This window comes from Carassius carassius, chromosome 41, assembly GCF_963082965.1.
Source record: "Carassius carassius chromosome 41, fCarCar2.1, whole genome shotgun sequence".
Lineage (NCBI taxonomy): Eukaryota > Metazoa > Chordata > Actinopteri > Cypriniformes > Cyprinidae > Carassius > Carassius carassius.
In genome coordinates this window covers 15,265,875-15,283,236 of record NC_081795.1, presented here as the reverse complement: position 1 = coordinate 15,283,236, position 17,362 = coordinate 15,265,875, and the positions used below count along the sequence as shown (strand labels likewise).

Below are 17,362 nucleotides of genomic sequence, written 5' to 3'. Positions count from 1 at the left end.
TAATTAATTAGCCAATAAGAGAAAACAATACATACAAATCGTATTGCGTGAGCGTGACATGATTGTTGATGTAATATGAGTAGCCTAGGCATAGCCGTGTATGTTTGTGCATTTCTTTATAATATAGTAAAATGTTAATTGTCTAATACTTTCAAATACTGTTTAATTTCTTATTTGTGTTTATGTTAAAAAAGAACGTTGTATGCATATGAATTAGTTGGGGAAAACTTGCGTCATGTCGTCATCCGATCGTCATCCGACGTCATGCGCTTCATTCTGAGCAAAGAAGAGGAAGACATAATTTTGCGGCCCTCGTTTTTATTAATCTTTAAATAATCTTTTTCAAAAGTTACTTCTTTCCAGGTAAATGCAACACATAGTGCACACAACAAACTTACGTTTTAGTATAAACTATGTTTGATGCAATACTGTCTGTTTTACTATATGAATATCATGACATAATTTAAACTTAACGTTAACGTAGTCTGCCTGAGCGCACATGGTTAGCATGGGTAAATGGTAGCATTACAAAAGCTGATAATAATATACATTATTATATATTATAATAATATTATATCGTATTATAATATTCCTATCCATTATAAATCGTCGTATGTTAATATTATTTGAGTGAGTGTTTAGAATGTTGTCTCAGAGTTTAGTATAGGCCTATCTGAAATGTGTGCATTTGGGTAATTTAAACCCTTCATGTATGTTAAATTAATTATGCATTGCATTCGTCTTAATCAGTACTGTACATCAGATACGATGTTACATAATGAAGATGTGATTAATATCCCAGATGCGTTTGTAAATGCTACATGTGGGATGAGAAATGCATAATGTAATGTACTTAGCATTTGCTTTGCCATTTATTATATTGGTTTTGAGTAAGGAAAACGACAATGGAGCCATCATTTTGCAGCACTCGTTTTTTAATTTTAATAATCTTTCCATATTTCTGAGTACTACATTTGCATGAAATACGCGCATTGCGATATGTGTCTGCAAACGTAATAGCTAGGCCATATTACGTTATTAGCCTGTCTCTACTTTACATGCTGTATGTGAGCATTAAATTTGCTAATAAGCATATTTTTATTTCTGAAGCTAATGGGGGAATTTAGTTTATAGTTAAACGCAAAGTTAAACTGTAAAAATTGCTTTTTACACACTGACAGTAAGGCTTATTCCAAATATTGTGTATGCTCGATAACGCTTCACTGAAGCCATATCATAGGCCCAACGTTACCCATACTGACTTGAGTGAAATATTCAAACCCAAGACGTATTTTATGGCTGTTTGGAAACCTTGGAATATTGACTATTGTGTGTAGCTAGCTGTGTATGTATTTATCTAATCTAGATAGCTAGCTAGCTGTGTATTTATTTATTTATCTATCTTGCAATATATATATATATATATATATATATCTAACACTCAAAATATCCCTCATCTGACTGCATCCCATGTTCACTGATGTGTTTCTGTCTTTTAGGCTGTGATAAGAAATACGGGTTGCACTTTGCTTTATGTAATAATTGGCAAATATTTTGATTTCAGATATGGGAAAAGCACTTAAGACCACACGTTTCAGGAACGTTAAAATTAAGGTGGTGAGGAGGACTATCGCTGGCCCTGCAAAGGTTTCTTACCTTAGTCAAGGTCTTCCCCAGCCCAACTACAAACAGACCCACCCTATTACATCTCAACAGGCTGAACTTGATGATACGACACCAAGCTGTTCTGAGAGTGCATACAGTAAGGCAAAGAAGAGAGAGCTTCATGCCTGGGATGCAGTCAAGGATGACATGCTTAAGGTGTCGTTTGAATGTTCAGCACCAATCACTACCCAGTGTGTTGTCTGCCAAGAACATGGTGATTATAGGTGCATTAAGTGCAGCACCACTGCAGTGTTTTGTGAGGTTTGCCTGAAGAGGACTCATAGAAATTCACTGCATCTTCCTGAAAAGTGGAATGTAAGAACAATAGCATGCAGTCTTACATTTCTATTGCTATACTTGCATACAGGCGGCAAACTCACAGTAATTTCAACATATTCATTAGATACTTCAAATTGTTTTAGCACTATGCAGTATCAACCTTTAGTGTTTGTTGTTTTAAAAACATTAGAGCTCTCAATCTTTCTTACAGAATGTCTACTATGAGCCATCCTCCCTGGGGTTATTCCTGTTTTTACCTGAAGGCCATGACACCCATGCTGTGTACACAAAGGTCATGAAGGTCATTGTCAGCACAGGTTTGTCATTTTACCTGATACAAAATCTTAATGTATTGAATTTTCCTGACAGGTTAATGAATTCAATCCTATTACATGTGGAGTAATGATTTCCTATAAGGAATTATTCAAATTTGTGATACAATTTTGATAAAAAAAGTTGTTTGCTGATTCCAATCATTACAAACATTAAGTTATAGGTGACACACTCAAGTGATTTGGTCTATACTGATATGGTAGTCTATATAGTAGTACTAGGTTATGTTTTATGTTATTTTCCTCTTTATATTTGGCAGGACGGCTCTGCACCGTGACAGTCAACATGTGTGCGTGTGAACCAGAAACCTGCACTTTGCTAAGGTATGGGCTTTGGCCAGCAACAGCCGAAAAGCCCCAGACAGCCTTCTCCATCCCTCTGCTGGAGCTTTTTGTGTGTCTGTCACTGGAGTGTCAGGTTTCTGTGGAGGGATTTTGCAACACCCTGCGCTGGAAAAATAACCTCACACTTGCAGAGGTAAGTCAAACTGACTTACCGCAGAGGTCAGTTTGAAGTAGGCCTGGGCGATAAATCGATTGAATGAATTAATTTGAATTTTTTGTTGTGGGTGATTTAAAAAATAATGAATCAATTTTTTTGTGTAATGCCGCATTGTTGGCTCCCCGGAGCTTCCGTAGTGTTAGTTTCGGCAAGCGACAACCAAAACATTATAGCACACACGAATCAGCAACAGCAAGCGACAACTGCCCATCTGTCTGCCAGTGTGTCTTTATAACGTTAATCTCCTCAGCTGAAATAGACGCCTGACAAGACCCTAAACACGTTTTGTTCACTGTCAAGGCATCGTGAGTTCATGTTTGACAGCAGAAATGCACGTAAGTTAGCACCCTTGTTAGGGAACTTCGCAAAGACGTGCTAGCTGAGAGGAATCTCGTCAAAGTTGACTAATAGTGTTCATTGATCTTTATCAATTTTGATGTATTATTTATTTTGCACTTTGCTAAATTTTTGACAGTAGGCTACGCGAGACAGGCCGAGTGTGTCAGAGAGCACTCGATAGTGTGCGAGAGAGACAGTGTGAGCACAATATAGTTTGTTTATAAATAAATGAGACATTTCAGCATTAGGATAATCTCTGTAGCCTATTGGCATCATCTGCAACGCTTTAGTTTATCATGGTTATTAAATACAACTTCAAAATAAACTGGGAACGTTCAATGATAACATCTTTGTTTGACCGGTTGTGATTTTTTGTTAAACTGTTCACTTTTGTGAAGAAGAAAATACTTCAAGTAGGTTATACATATTTCTACCATTTGTAAAGGTGTGTAAGTTTTATAATTTCAATTACAAATACTCTTTGTATCTATATATTACATCATCAATCACAGTATGGTATGGTAATAACATCAATCATTATAGTAACGATAATATTTTAATATTTAAGTTCGGTGTCTTTCACATTGTCCCACTGTAACATTAAAATAGTGTAGATTAGTCTACAATGTTTTATAATAATAATTTGTTGTATTTAGTGTCAATTTCTTTCATTTAATATTGGGGGAATCCAAGTTATATTTAAAAAAATGTTTTTAAAGTAACGCAATAGTTACTTTCTCTGGTAATTCGTTACTTTTGTAATGATGCAACTCAATTACTAACTCAGTTGCTTTTTGTGAGAAGTAACTATAACTAATTACTTTTTTAAAGTAATTAAGTAGGGGGGAAATCAGAAAAAAATCGTAAATTGAATTAAAAAAATCTGAGATTTTATTTTTAGGCCATATCGCCCAGCCCTAGTTTGAAGTCTTGTATGTTAATTGAAAATTTAAGTTACAGTTACATGCAAAATTATTCTTGATATTTTCCTGTAAAATAACAACTTCTGAGTAAACCACCATCACCAGATGTAAGTATATGAAACAGTAATGTTTTCCCTGACTGCTGCTTATACCCTAGGTTAACACACTCTACAGAGCCCTGGTGGGAGAATCCATATCCCATTTTAGGCATCACCACTTCCGACAAAGAAGTTTGGTCGATATTTGCCCACAATTAGATGATGGAACCATATGCCCAGCATGTCCAAAGGTTGGTTCTAGTTCCAGCATGGTTCTTGTTTGATTAAACTAATGGCATAGAATTAATATCTGCAAATTTAGTAAATTTTTGTATATATTATTATAATAAAATAGTAATAGTATCAATCTGGTGCAGATACAAAACCAGTATTGTGTAAAAACACTGTAAGTGTTTGTTTTCCAGGCGGATGGAGATATGATTGTCACATTGGATGCCAACTTTGGCCTTGTGAGGAAGCAAAGCTCAGGTACAAGTGTGGTTGAGCCATTACATGGAACCCGCATGTTTGTTGATGAAAAGGATGTAGAGGAATACCTGCTATCACATCTTGACAGCTCAAAACCTCACGAGGTTAGTCATAGTTGCATAATTTCACAGAAATATTTTTGCAGAAATATTAATTAAACTTGTGAAAAAAGATCATTATTCCTCCCATAAAACTATGTTTTCCTTAAAACTTTAGGACTGCAGTAACTTCAAGGCTGGCAATGTGCTGAGGTCACAAAAACAAGCAAAGAAGCTTGATGTTACAGGAGTGTTTGGAGCCTCTTGTCGTCATGAAATGCCCCTAATGTTTGTCAACATGAGCCAAGGAGAACGGCAAGTCTATGCCACAGTAGTGACTGACATCTCTTGACTATTGACCCAGTGTTCCAAAATGATAATTCCCCTGTTTGATTCTACCTATTCATAAAATGCTTAGGATAGCATAACCCTAATTATTATAAGCCAAAGTATTATTATTATTATTCAGTCACCAAATATGAACCTCTTGGAATGTACAGTATATGGGAGATTCCAAACATTACAAAATTTTTACTTTACCACCCTTCCATAATCTTCACTATTATAATAAAATATGACAAAATTGATTAAAGTATTGAATTTGATGCTGGAGATTGTTTGTATAATTTTTCACTTTTCCTCAGCAAAAAGTGACATCATAATAATTTTATTTTTAAAATAGATTAGCCTATCCCCTGTATGTCATCGATGAGCTACTTCGAAGGTGTGAGGATAAGAACATATACCTGCGAGTGGTCTATGACATTGCCTGTGTTGTTGCCTAACATTTGCATGTAAGTACTTTCTTTTTTCTGTGTAAAACTAAATTATTGTTTTGATAAGACATTCAAAGATAAAATTTACTCAAAATTATGCCATACTGTGTTCTGTCAGAAATCGGGGGAGGGCATACCACACAACATCTCCTTGGCCATACCAGCATTTCATGTTTATGGACACAAATTGCCCTGCCAGGTAATTTATTTACTTTATAGAGACATCAGGACCTCATCATCACACATCATTCACTCCCTGTTTGGCCACCATTTCCTGTCTATCAACTGCACATCTGAAATTAAGTAGATGTGCCTAAAAGTAATCTTTAATCTAGCATTTTTCCTACCTGGTGTTTGTCTAAACTTGTTACAAAGATGCACTGTTTAGGACAGTACAGTGGAAAACAGATGATTGATATAACCAAATGTAATTTCTTTGTTTTATGCAGATTACTATCTAATTTGTACAATTCTTAAATTAATATAAAGTAATAAAATGTAATATAAAATAATTCAAGCTACACCTAGGCCCTCTCCTGCTGAATGGTTAAGGTGAAAGCATAACACTGCACTCACGTAATATAGAGTAGGTCTACCTGCTGCTTTGAGAGATCTGGGATGATACACCATAAAAGACAGCAGTGTGAGTAGAGGAAAATATCACATGACTCGTAACTGCGCATAGCAAGTGCGCGTACACACACACACACACACACACACACACCAAACACACACAATATGAACACAGTAAGTGGACTACTTGATTACTATAAACAAATTATTTTACACATTTCCAAAGGAATGATTCTGTCCCAAGCTTTTTGATTCATATAAGTGGTTGATCACTGTAACCGTGATCACTATGAGCACTTTCCACTGTAGTAGGATCATGCTCAGTGTCTGTGATATTCTACCACTTTCCTTTATTAACCGATCAAGTACAGCACTAGGCGGCTTGAAGGGTTTGGGCTCACAGACGGGGAAGGAATGGAAAGGCTGTGGTCATTTCTCCGAAGATTTGCCAGAGTCACAAAGGAGATGACTCCATCTCACCGCCTAGACCTGTTGACTGATGCCCTTTTGCATTATGGACGGAGAAAATCAACTGACCTAGGTTTGTTCACTGTCTGATGCATAACCTGTCAAAATTCTTTGCTGGTGGTTTACTGTTTATACATTTTATATTTTGTGGAGTGAAGCTGATCACTCACAAATTGGTCACTTTAAGTCTATTAAACTGTCTTTGCAGAGATGCAGCTCCTGCAAAGACTAGACAAAGCAGAGAAAATATCGATTCTCGCTCAAGAAGACATCTCATCTGTCATCAGAGAGGCACCAGGTAAACAATGCGCATAAGAAATGGGTAACAATAGTTGTAAATGGGTGAATTTTTGATTCCATTAAAGGGACACTCCACTTTTTTCGGAAATAGGCTCACTTTACAACTCCCCCAGAGTTAAACAGTTTACTTCAGTTTTATTGTGTTCTTATCCATTCAGCTGCTCTCCGGGTCTGGCAGTAGCATAGCTTAACATAGATCATTTAATCGGATTAGACCATAGCATCTCTCTCAAAAAAATGACCAGTTTCAATATTTTTCCTATTTAAAACTTGACTCTTCTGTAGTTACATCATGTACTAAGACTGACGGAAAATGAAAAGTTGCATTTTTCTAGGCCGATATGGCAAGGAACTATATTTTCACAAGGAACTGAGAAATTGCCAACAAATGCCCGAAATCACAGGCAAATCGCTGCTCGTTTACGTGAGTGACAATCACGCAGTATGAATGAGCAAAGACGCAATCTGAGAGAATCGCCGACGCCCGTGAGATATTTGGCATGCTAAATATCTGGAGCTGTCGGCGATTCACAATCCTGCTGTGTGAAAGTGTTCTGACTGAAAACTACATCGGCGATGACCAATATATGTATATAAGTTCCTGTTTGTTAGTTATCCCTCGTCGGTCAATGTCTGAGCATAGCTCACTGTTTCGTGTACCTTAGCTATTGGATTTAAACCACTTTGTATCTTCGAGTTCGTATAGGCCTAGAAAATAGCAACTTTTCATTTTCCGTCGGTCTTAGTACACAATGTATCGACAGAAGACTCAAGACAAGTGTATTATTTTTAATTTAATACTGTGAAGCTGCTTTGGGGCAATCTGCATTGTGAAAAGCGCTATACAAATATACTGGACTTGACAAGTTTTAAATAGGAAAAATTTAAACTCTTAGATCATTGTTTTGAAAGAGATGCTAATGGTCTAATCTAATCAAATGATATATGCTAAGCTATGCTAAAACTGGTACCAGTTGACCCGGAGATCGGCTGAAAGGATACAAAAATGGTCAAACTGAACTGTTTAACTGGGGGAGTTGTAAAGTGAGTCTATTTCTGAAAAAAGTGGAGTGTCCCTTTAAGCGCATTTTGCACAGTGCATGTACTATTGATGTTGTCTTGTTTTCTGTTATTTTTGTTTTCTAGTGTTGGTTTCTGAAGAAGACATGGAGAAATGGAAAAAAAGGGAGATGGAGCTAGCCCAACAGAAACAGAAACCAATAAGTAAACAACTGAAGTGAATGTGTGAATGTATTGAATACTGTATGAAGGTCATGATTATTTTTAAGAAAGAATATTGCAAATATTTTATACTTACCTTTCCGTGTACAGTAATGAAATACAGTAAATTACAATTACATGAAATAAAGCACTTTATTAGAGAAGTAGTAATGTCTTTATCTGTTCTCCAGACACTGTCTGTAAATGGAAAAGGGACTACATTATCAAACTGATTCAGTTCTACAAGTTCAAGTAAGAGTTTAATGTGTTTTTTGCAGCCTTTTTTTAGTGCCTAGGTGTGATCACAGTAACAGCATAGTTTTAAAGGAAACTCTCACAATGGTTATAAATTAAGAGATGAAATATAACTGCAGTAGTTTAATATGGTGTGATTTAGTAATCAATTATCACCAAGGCCTCCCTTATAGCGTATTATATATATATATATATATATATATATATATATATATATAAAATAGTGTATGTAATAGTGTATATACTACTATTATAGTAATAGTACTATATTACAACCGTAATGCTTGGTAGCTACTGAATATTTGTGCTGTGTGTGTTTTTATATAGATCTGGGACTAGTGAGTCATACATGGAGTGTGAAACAGAGTAAGCAAGCAGTAATCTGTAAGTTTTTTTCTGAGCAAGTGTCTAAATGACAATTAATTAGATTTATTTGCTGACATTGTAGAATTGAGGACTCTTTGCTGACCATGGAGAAAAAACACCGGATTGGGAGAAGATGGCAAGAATCTGATTCAGACTTCCAGGCTACCCTTAAAGATGTTGACTGTGAGCTCAGAGGCCAACTAATCTGCAAGGCTAGAACTGAATCAAGGGAGAGAGCTGTCCTCCTCCATCTGAAGAAAAGATATCCAGGTAAAGAACTGTGGATAACTAGAGACATAAAGATATTTTGATCAACTTTGAAAAGGACCATAATACAAACTAATAAATGTATTTCTCTGCATGCGTGTTTTCTAACTTTGCTACAGATGGGCAGGGCATTGCCATTAGACTGTCCAAGCAGGTAGCCAGCTCCAACAAGAGAATGAGACAGGCAATAAAAGAATACAACAGCATTCAGTGGCCACCGCAGATGAGCATCTTCCCTGCAGCAATTGATTTTCAGGAAGCATGCGATCCCTCTTGGCACGTCTACTTCTGCTTTGATGACACCGTAAGTATAGTTACCTAACCCTAGTAACCACACAGCAGTCAGTCTGTCAAATCTGACAACCACTTACTAACCATAGCTACCTGCCCATCATTTTTCTAAACCACCTGATAACAAGACTTAGCACTTTTTATTTATTTTGTCTTCCAGATTGAAGAAGATAATGTTTCGAAGAGTCTAAAAAGGCGAGGGATTGATGCCTTACATATGAAGACTCGAGCAGCTGAGGAAAAGTGCATGATATACCAGGAAATGAGAACTGTAACAAAATACCTCCATGCGCAGCATGCCTTTCTGTGCTCTGCCATCAAAGACACAGATCAGCCTGGTGCAAAAGCTGCTCTCACCCAACGTCTCCAACAGCTGGAAAGAAAACGACATCAAGCCACTGTGATGTTTCACCCACATGTACCAGACATTGTTCCTGTAGACAACCCTTACTTGTGTCAGACCCACCCCATGTCAAACATAGAGACACTGGTATACAATGATGAGGATGACACTGAGGATGATGATGATGATGATAACTAGGACTGTAAGCACTGGTATGACAGGACAGGGCCTTTATTTACAAAGTTTTCTCCTTCTCGGGAGAAAAAAAAAGTCCAAACTGGCCTAAAATCCTCAAGACTGTTATTAGGCTGATGTGTACAAGCACTTCATACACTTTTTAAATCCAAAGAAATAATCCTGATCTCTGTTAAAAGTCTATTTTTCACCTGGTGGTGCTGAGTTCAACCTTCCTGTGAACACAGGAGATTTACATTTCCAATGTTGTTTAATATCATTCTATTTTTTGAAAATAATATAAAACACCATATTGTGATATTACTTATTGAAATGTACAAATGTGTTCAATGTGTATGATTTTTTTTTTTTTAAATGACAAAGTATTGAATCTTCTGAAGCAACTATCTTTGTAAGACTAAAAGGGAACATGCAGGTGTATTGATTGACTCTACAAACAGCTTTCCCATAATGAGTAATAGCCATATTTTTAGCCATTGTCATAGCACTTATTCACTGCACATGTAAAGTCAATAGAAATTAATTTACTTATTAAATTACTTACTGGTATGTATATGTAGCCTATATATTATTTATGTAGATATATGAGTTTAAATGTTGGTATGTATGTAGGTATATGTGCATATGAATATGGGAGATGGAACAGTTGATGTTTTTATATTGTGTTAGTGTGTGTGTATATATATATATATACTGTATATAGTGCATGTATATATTCTTTTACTTTTTTATTGCTCAAAATAAACTGCAATCAAAATCAAACAACAAATCATGTCATAATCCTCTAGACAGTGTGCCACATACAGTAGGTTTTTGATAACTCAACCATAAGATATGATCATGTTAAGGTTAACACTTCTAACAATTTCTCCTTCAATTCTGATAAATAGGGAACAGAACTGCATTGTGTTGTGGGCGGAGTTTACGGGTTTAATCCTGTTTCTGATCTTAAATCAACATATTTAAATTTTCTTAACCTAGGTAATCTAGATGTAGGGTAATTAATAGTTTAGCTGTACTAGATATTTGATATTTGATATGTTCAGTAGATATATCATTTTACAACCCAATTTGCAAGAAAGAAAACTACAACTGTAGTGCTGATTTGTATCAAGCTGCATTGCTTTCCTACAGGGAATTGTAGTTTTTAAAACATTAGTGTTTTTTTTTTTTTTAGAATTGGAGGTTGTAAATAGTGAGTTGAGAGTACAGTGAAAAGTTTAGGGGTATTGTAAACACATCTATGTAAAAAAATTTAAATGTATAATTAATTGAACCTTTAAACATGCACCAATGTGTTGTTTAAAGGTCAGTATTTCAAAACAGGATCCATGTAGACTCTACAAACGTACATATGTTACTCTCCAGGTCAAGACCTTTCTAACAATGTATTTTGTTTAGCTCTACAACAAAGTTGTAATTTTCTCATTTCATGTACACAAGCTATGCCCGGGTGTAGTTACAGAGAGTACTTTGAAGGCTAAATAAGAGTAGCCCATATATAATGAAGATTTGTGTTTGTTTCTTACTGTGTAAACAAACGTACAACTCCACAACATGAGGAATACCTGCCCCCCCCCCCCACACACACACACACATTGTTGTACATCTATCTTCATGAGGACATTCATTGACACAATGTCCAGCCGCTTACCTTAACCTTAACTAAGTACCTAGCCCAAACCCGAACCCTAATCTTACCCATCACAACTAAGTGCTTAACCCTAACCTTACCCATCACAACTAAGTGCTTAACCCGAACCCTAATCTTACCCATAAGTGCTTAACCCTAACCCTAATCTTACCCATCAAAACTAAGTGCTTGACCCTAACCCTAATCTTACCCATCAAAACTAAGTGCTTAACCCGAACCCTAATCGTACCCATCAAAACTAAGTGCTTAACCCGAACCCTAATCTTACCCATCACAAATAAGTGCCTAAACCGCGAACCCTAACTTTACCCATCAAAACTAAGCGCCTAACCCTAACTTTTACCCAAATCCTTACCCTAAACCTAATTGTAACTTTATCCCTACAACCAAGTTTTGACACTAAAACAGGCCTTTAAAGGGGTCTCAGACAAACTGGTCCTCAAAAACATAGTTTTACACACACACACACACACACACACACACACACACACACACACACACAAAGATAGTTGTTGTACAAGCACACTCTCTCTCTCTCTGTGTGCATTTATATTCGGGACACACATGGCTTATATCAGTGGCGTACGTTTGATTTTGAATTGATGTAGGCCTACTGGCGCTCGTTGTATGTGTGCATGCAATGTATTTTTTCCCCTCGGGGCTTGCCGTAGATGCTGTCGCGGGATTTTGGAGTTAGTGATTGATGTGTGGTAATAAAGTGGAGAAGGGTTCAAACTGCTATCGTTTATTATTTTATTATTTCTGTTAGTATAATGTGAAACCTGTACGAACGTTTGGTTACATTAAAGATGATTAAAACCATATTAAAGTTAAAATCTATAAATATATTTTAAGTTCTCCTCTTAGGTTATTAACTATTAGTAGTATTACTTTAACCCATGTATGGTGTTCGGGTCTGTTGGACTCGTTTTCATTTTTTATCAAAAGAAAAATGATACAATTAATTATTTTCTCAAACTGACTCATTGGCCTTGGCTCATTTTCTGTGAGAAATCAGAACACATTTTCAATGAAAACACACTGTACACCCCCCTACACATTTATATTACACACAGGATGTTCGGGTCCACTGGACCAGGGGCTAATACAAGTGTGGAAATTGTAGGTCCTGTGTACCTTTACTCCTCCTCCTGTCAGGGCCTGCTGTTAGTGTGTGTGTGTTCTTGTATATGGTTTATGAGGACACAAATGCGTATAATGACATGGGTATTACAACGTAAACATGGTTTATGATGACATCTGTGTCCTCATACTAAAACGTACTAAATGGTGTTTTTTGAAATTCAAAAAATGGCAAAAGTTTTCTGTGATTGGTAGGTTTATGGGTCGGGTTAGTGTAGGGGGATAGATTATACAGTTTGTACATTAGAAAAACCATTATGCCTATGGAGAGTGACCGTACACCACATATCCAAGTGTGTGTGTTGTGTCTGTATGTATGTGTGTGCATGAGTGTGTGTGCGCGTGTGAGAGAGAGATTGTGTGTAAGTGTGAAAGAGTGCAAGAGTGAGTTTTGTGTTTCTACTCCTGCCATTCCCACACGAGGTTGCAATTCTTAAATGTGATCTAACAAAGGTAAAGAGAAAATATTAACCATATATGCGGTTTATATTGCTTCTAATTGGGATGAAGTAAACATCTGTTGAGTATTTTAACATAACATTTTTGATTGTGTCGAATTAAAAACCCAAAAATGCAGCGGGTCCAACCAGACCCACGAACACCGGCTGAGTAACAAAAATATGAACACCACACAAGGGTTAAGTAGACTATTAGGCCTATTGTTAGTCAATTTGTTCAACATTGAATCTACACAAAACGGAAGCAATGCCAACTAGGTGGCTTCAGTGATAGCAACGTCCATAAACCATTTAAAACATGTTCAACTGTATACCAAAGTTTCCACAAATATCACAAACCATCTTTTCAATTTAATTTTTGCCAAGCATCTCCCAGTGACAGCAAGACTGTTAAACATGTAAAGTTATGATGAAGGTTAGGTCCTTGATAAAACTCAGCCCTACTGAACCAATGATGAAACATATATATATATATATATAAAAAAAACAAGTAGACTCAATTCAGAACAATATAACTTTATTGGTCCCTTTATTTTTGTGTGTGTGTATGTGTGTGTGTGTGTGAATGGGTTGGGGCCATCAAGACAGTAAAACTACTCAAACAAGTAACAAGTTATCTTCAGGGTGTTTGCATGGTGTTTTGACAGTGAAGGCACATGTTTTTTTTAAAGCTACATGCCGTGTGTGACCATGATTGGCACACTGTGCACTGGGACCATGAACGCCACTTCTTTTTAGCATTTTTCATCTTATCATCAAAATGGACACGGCAGATACAGCACAAATTGCCTCCATCTACCAAAGGAAAAACACAAATAACCAGTTAGTTGAAATCATACTCATCACAAACATCTCAAAGGCAGCTTGTTCATTTTTAACTGTTGCCAAAGGAATATGTGGGTATTGCACATCAATTAATCTCAGATCTTGCTGGTAATCAATCAAGATAAAAGCAGGTTTTCCTGGGTTCAATTTCAGAAAGCGGCTTTAGTATTTCGGGTTAGGCACCCTGAAATAAGGAAAACTCATGACACAGTTCTTCAGCTTCTTTCAGAGCTTAACATTGTTGCAGGTTTATGATTACTAATTGTAAGGTCATAACTGATACTGAAAAATTTGTTTTGTAAAAGAATATCCTAGGCAACATCCTTTGCACTCTCAATATATTTATACGTTACAGAGATTGGAATAAGGCTGTTAATTTCTTCTGTAAATTCTGCCTGCAATCTGACCCTTGAAAGACTTAAAAGTAAATCTAGTTAAATGCTGTTTCATCCTAAAAGGATTGGAGACCAATTTGTCACAGTCAAGTGTTTTTTTTTCCCCTTTTTAAAAGGTCTTAGTCCATGCTTCTGTTTCCATATCTATTCTTAATGTAGTATTGTAATCTGTTGAAACTGCCTCTTTTTGTAGATTCATAGATTATATAGATTCACTGCTAGTCTTGGCCAGGTCTACTACGAGGAAGAGCTCATTTGTCTCAATGAGACCGACTGTTAAATACAAATAAACACAATGTGGAAAGATACAGTACCTTTATCTGCAGTCATAACAATGGCTACAGTAGTGGCTGTTTCTAAGGACTCTTCCATCTGCTGTACACCTAAAGTACATAAAACACAACAACAACTTAATTACAAATTCATAATTCAACTTGTCAGCATTAATACTGTCAATAGTTAATTAGTAAATCATTGATTAAAAATACAGTTCCATTATTTGCATATAAATTCAATTCAGTCAATTCAAAGTGTAAAATTATCAGAATATCAACCTTATACTGTTTAATGTCACCTGGATAAATACTGTATTTATAAATTGTAATTTTCAAACAAGTGAGCTTTTCTCTTTGTGTCAAATGTCAACGGCAGACTTCTCAGAACAATAGGCCTTTATCACACTTTATCACACCTGCTTCCGGAACGCGGAGTAGGGATAAAGAACTTACGGTCAATAGTATTTCTCTATAAGGATTTAAATATTCAGCCTTAATGTCTAAACCATCCCAGGTAGCCTGACTACGAGCTATGAAGTTGTGAAACGAAGGTTTCTGCTCACTATAAGTTAGTATGAAATCGATCTTGTTTTAAGAAAAACAGGTTTTATCCGCAATCTTATGGAAAAAAACTACACTACCCACAATGCTAAGCGTAGCAGGAACATCTGCTGATTGGTCCAACTTGCTGTTACCATGGAAACGTTTACCTTACTGACGAACCAGGAACTGTCAGAGCGAGGCAGCGAGCTTGATACTTGATACTTTTGCCTTCTTGGCCGTTTTAAAAACTTTTTGTCGACTTGGTCCCAGACTTAAAACTCTTTATAAAATCAATTTGTAGGTCACGGTTTAGCTCTATTACAACAATGGCAGGCTACACACGCAGCTGTTGTAGTGTACCGGGTTGCTCTACATCAGGACGTAGACAGCCAAAAAGTTACCTCAGCTTTCACGCTTTCCCGAAGGAGGAAACACTCCGCAAGTCTTGGGTTAGATGAATAAGTTTATTATTAGATTAACCACATCGTCATAGGTGACTTCAGGCAGGTTGCAGATAGACTTGGTCAGGCAGTAACTATCGGACTCCACCATTGTAAAACGCTAACCGGAAGAGTCGTATCCCTACTAAAAGACGTACTTCCGGTCTTCAATTGTTGCGTGACATAGGCCTATTGTTTTAACTAAGTTCGAACTTAAGCAATACCAAAAACTGATTTGTAGCATTTGGTAAAATGTCTAACAAATACAAAAAATACCATTTTCACACATGGCCTCTAAAATTTCCTCCACTGCCTTCGTCTGGATGCCATCTGCTGTGTTTGGTGATATGAAAACATTAAACCATCATACAAAGGTGAAAATTTAATCTTTTGATTTAATATTATTGAAATAATGTATACCATGGTTAAATGTGCTGTGCAATGGCCAGTTACATATCTAGTAAACTATGCTCCTTAAGCTTAATGTTATACATTTATTTAAAGATAAAATAAAAACAACTCAGCGTACCTTCTGCATCAACATGCTCGGACATTCCCTCTGCCATGTCAGTGGGGTTGCATTGTGCTGCAAAAATGCATATTTTGATTTAATATTACTACAGTAATGTATACATTGTTTAAATGTGCTGTGCAATGGCCAGTTACATATCTAGTAAACTATGCTCCTTAGGTTTAATGTTATACATTTATTTAAAGATAAAATAAAAAACAACTCAGCGTACCTTCTGCATCCACATGCTTGGACATTCCCTCTGCCATGTCAGTGGGGTTGCATTGTGCTGCATCTGATGTATATTTTTTTAGGAAAAAACAAAACAAAAACAACTGTGTAATATGATCATAACAAATAATTAGACTTCCTACTGGAAAAAATAATAATCACACAGCAGTATCAATTAAGGAATATTATTTGCAGAAGTTATATTATACATAGAATTTAATTAGCATGAAAAAAAATGAAAACCATTGACAAGGGCCAGTCACTAGTCACATTTAACTAAAAAGCTATAGATATTCTGGAGATGTGCCTTTTTAGAAATTATGTTGCATTATAATGACAAAAATAGAAATAGTGTCACATCCTTTACTAACTGTCAAAGACACATACATATTCTGTAACCAGAATCATTTTTAATTCAATTTTAGTTATATAGCGCCAATTCATAATAAAAATTATCTCAAAGCACTTTTCAAGCAGAGTAGGTCTAGACCATACTCTTTATAATATTATTAACAAAGACTCAACAATTCCACTACTGTAGGGGTTAACTAATGTTAAAGCTGCCATCTGTAGGATTTTTTTTTTGATCATATTCAGTGAAACCGACACTATGCTCCAACAGAAAAACATAAATCAGCCGGTTATAGAAAAATACCCGCGCTTCCACCTCCACCTGGAGCCTGTTATTTGTTTAAAAAAAATACACTGCTCCCGGTTCTTCTAGTCCAATCAGCGCAGGGCTGTGTGAGAGCTGTCAATCACAGTTCATGCCCACGCCACAGATCCCCCCTCCCCTCTCGCGCACGTTACAATATCACATGCAGTCGCCTGAAGTTTGCTGGTGTGTTGGATTGTACGAAGCATGATGGCGGAGAGAAAATCTACTTACAAGCTTTCAATTCCTCGGTTAAGCTAGGAGCTAACCAGAGCTAGGAGGTCCAACAACCCAGGAAAAGAAAATTATGCTTCAATCTATGCTGAAGAGACAGGCGCGTTCACAGAAAACCAGGTACACACACCAGCACGAACTCCATGGGAGGGTGCTCATGGGAGTGGGGGAGGGGCATGAGAGTTGTTAACATTCAAAAACAATTCTATGTTCACTCAATCTTCCAGGGTTGCCGACTGCAGCTTTAACATGTAAACTTATCAATAAGAGCCCCATCTGATGATGCAGATGACCAAGCTGATTGATCAATGTTGCCAGTGCGACTCGACCAGAATGTA

The 17,362-nt window shown here is 36.5% G+C and overlaps 1 protein-coding gene and 1 long non-coding RNA gene across 2 annotated transcripts; one reads left to right on the top strand and one right to left on the bottom strand.

Moving 5' to 3' along the window:
• The first annotated feature begins 1,566 nt into the window (after nucleotides 1–1,566).
• On the top strand, nucleotides 1,567–4,957 carry LOC132123107 (uncharacterized). Its single transcript, XM_059533644.1, has 6 exons — nucleotides 1,567–1,821; nucleotides 2,156–2,261; nucleotides 2,537–2,754; nucleotides 4,198–4,329; nucleotides 4,504–4,671; nucleotides 4,784–4,957. The coding sequence occupies exons 1-6, from the start codon at nucleotides 1,567–1,569 to the stop codon at nucleotides 4,955–4,957; spliced, it is 1,053 nt and encodes a 350-aa protein (XP_059389627.1).
• An 8,605-nt stretch (nucleotides 4,958–13,562) lies between these two features.
• LOC132123280 (uncharacterized) lies at nucleotides 13,563–15,732 on the bottom strand. Its single transcript, XR_009426483.1, has 3 exons — nucleotides 15,670–15,732; nucleotides 14,450–14,518; nucleotides 13,563–13,710 (listed from the first exon to the last, which is right to left on the bottom strand). It is a non-coding gene; the product is annotated as an uncharacterized LOC132123280 (long non-coding RNA).
• Nucleotides 15,733–17,362: the final 1,630 nt, after the last annotated feature.

Bases quoted from the DNA above. Each gene is read 5' to 3' on its own strand.
- LOC132123107 (XM_059533644.1), top strand. From the start codon at position 1,567: ATGGGAAAAGCACTTAAGACCACACGTTTCAGGAACGTTAAAATTAAG. The intron at 2,262-2,536 runs GTTTGTCATTTT...TATATTTGGCAG, and splicing joins GAAGGTCATTGTCAGCACAG to GACGGCTCTGCACCGTGACA. The intron at 2,755-4,197 runs GTAAGTCAAACT...CTTATACCCTAG, and splicing joins ATAACCTCACACTTGCAGAG to GTTAACACACTCTACAGAGC.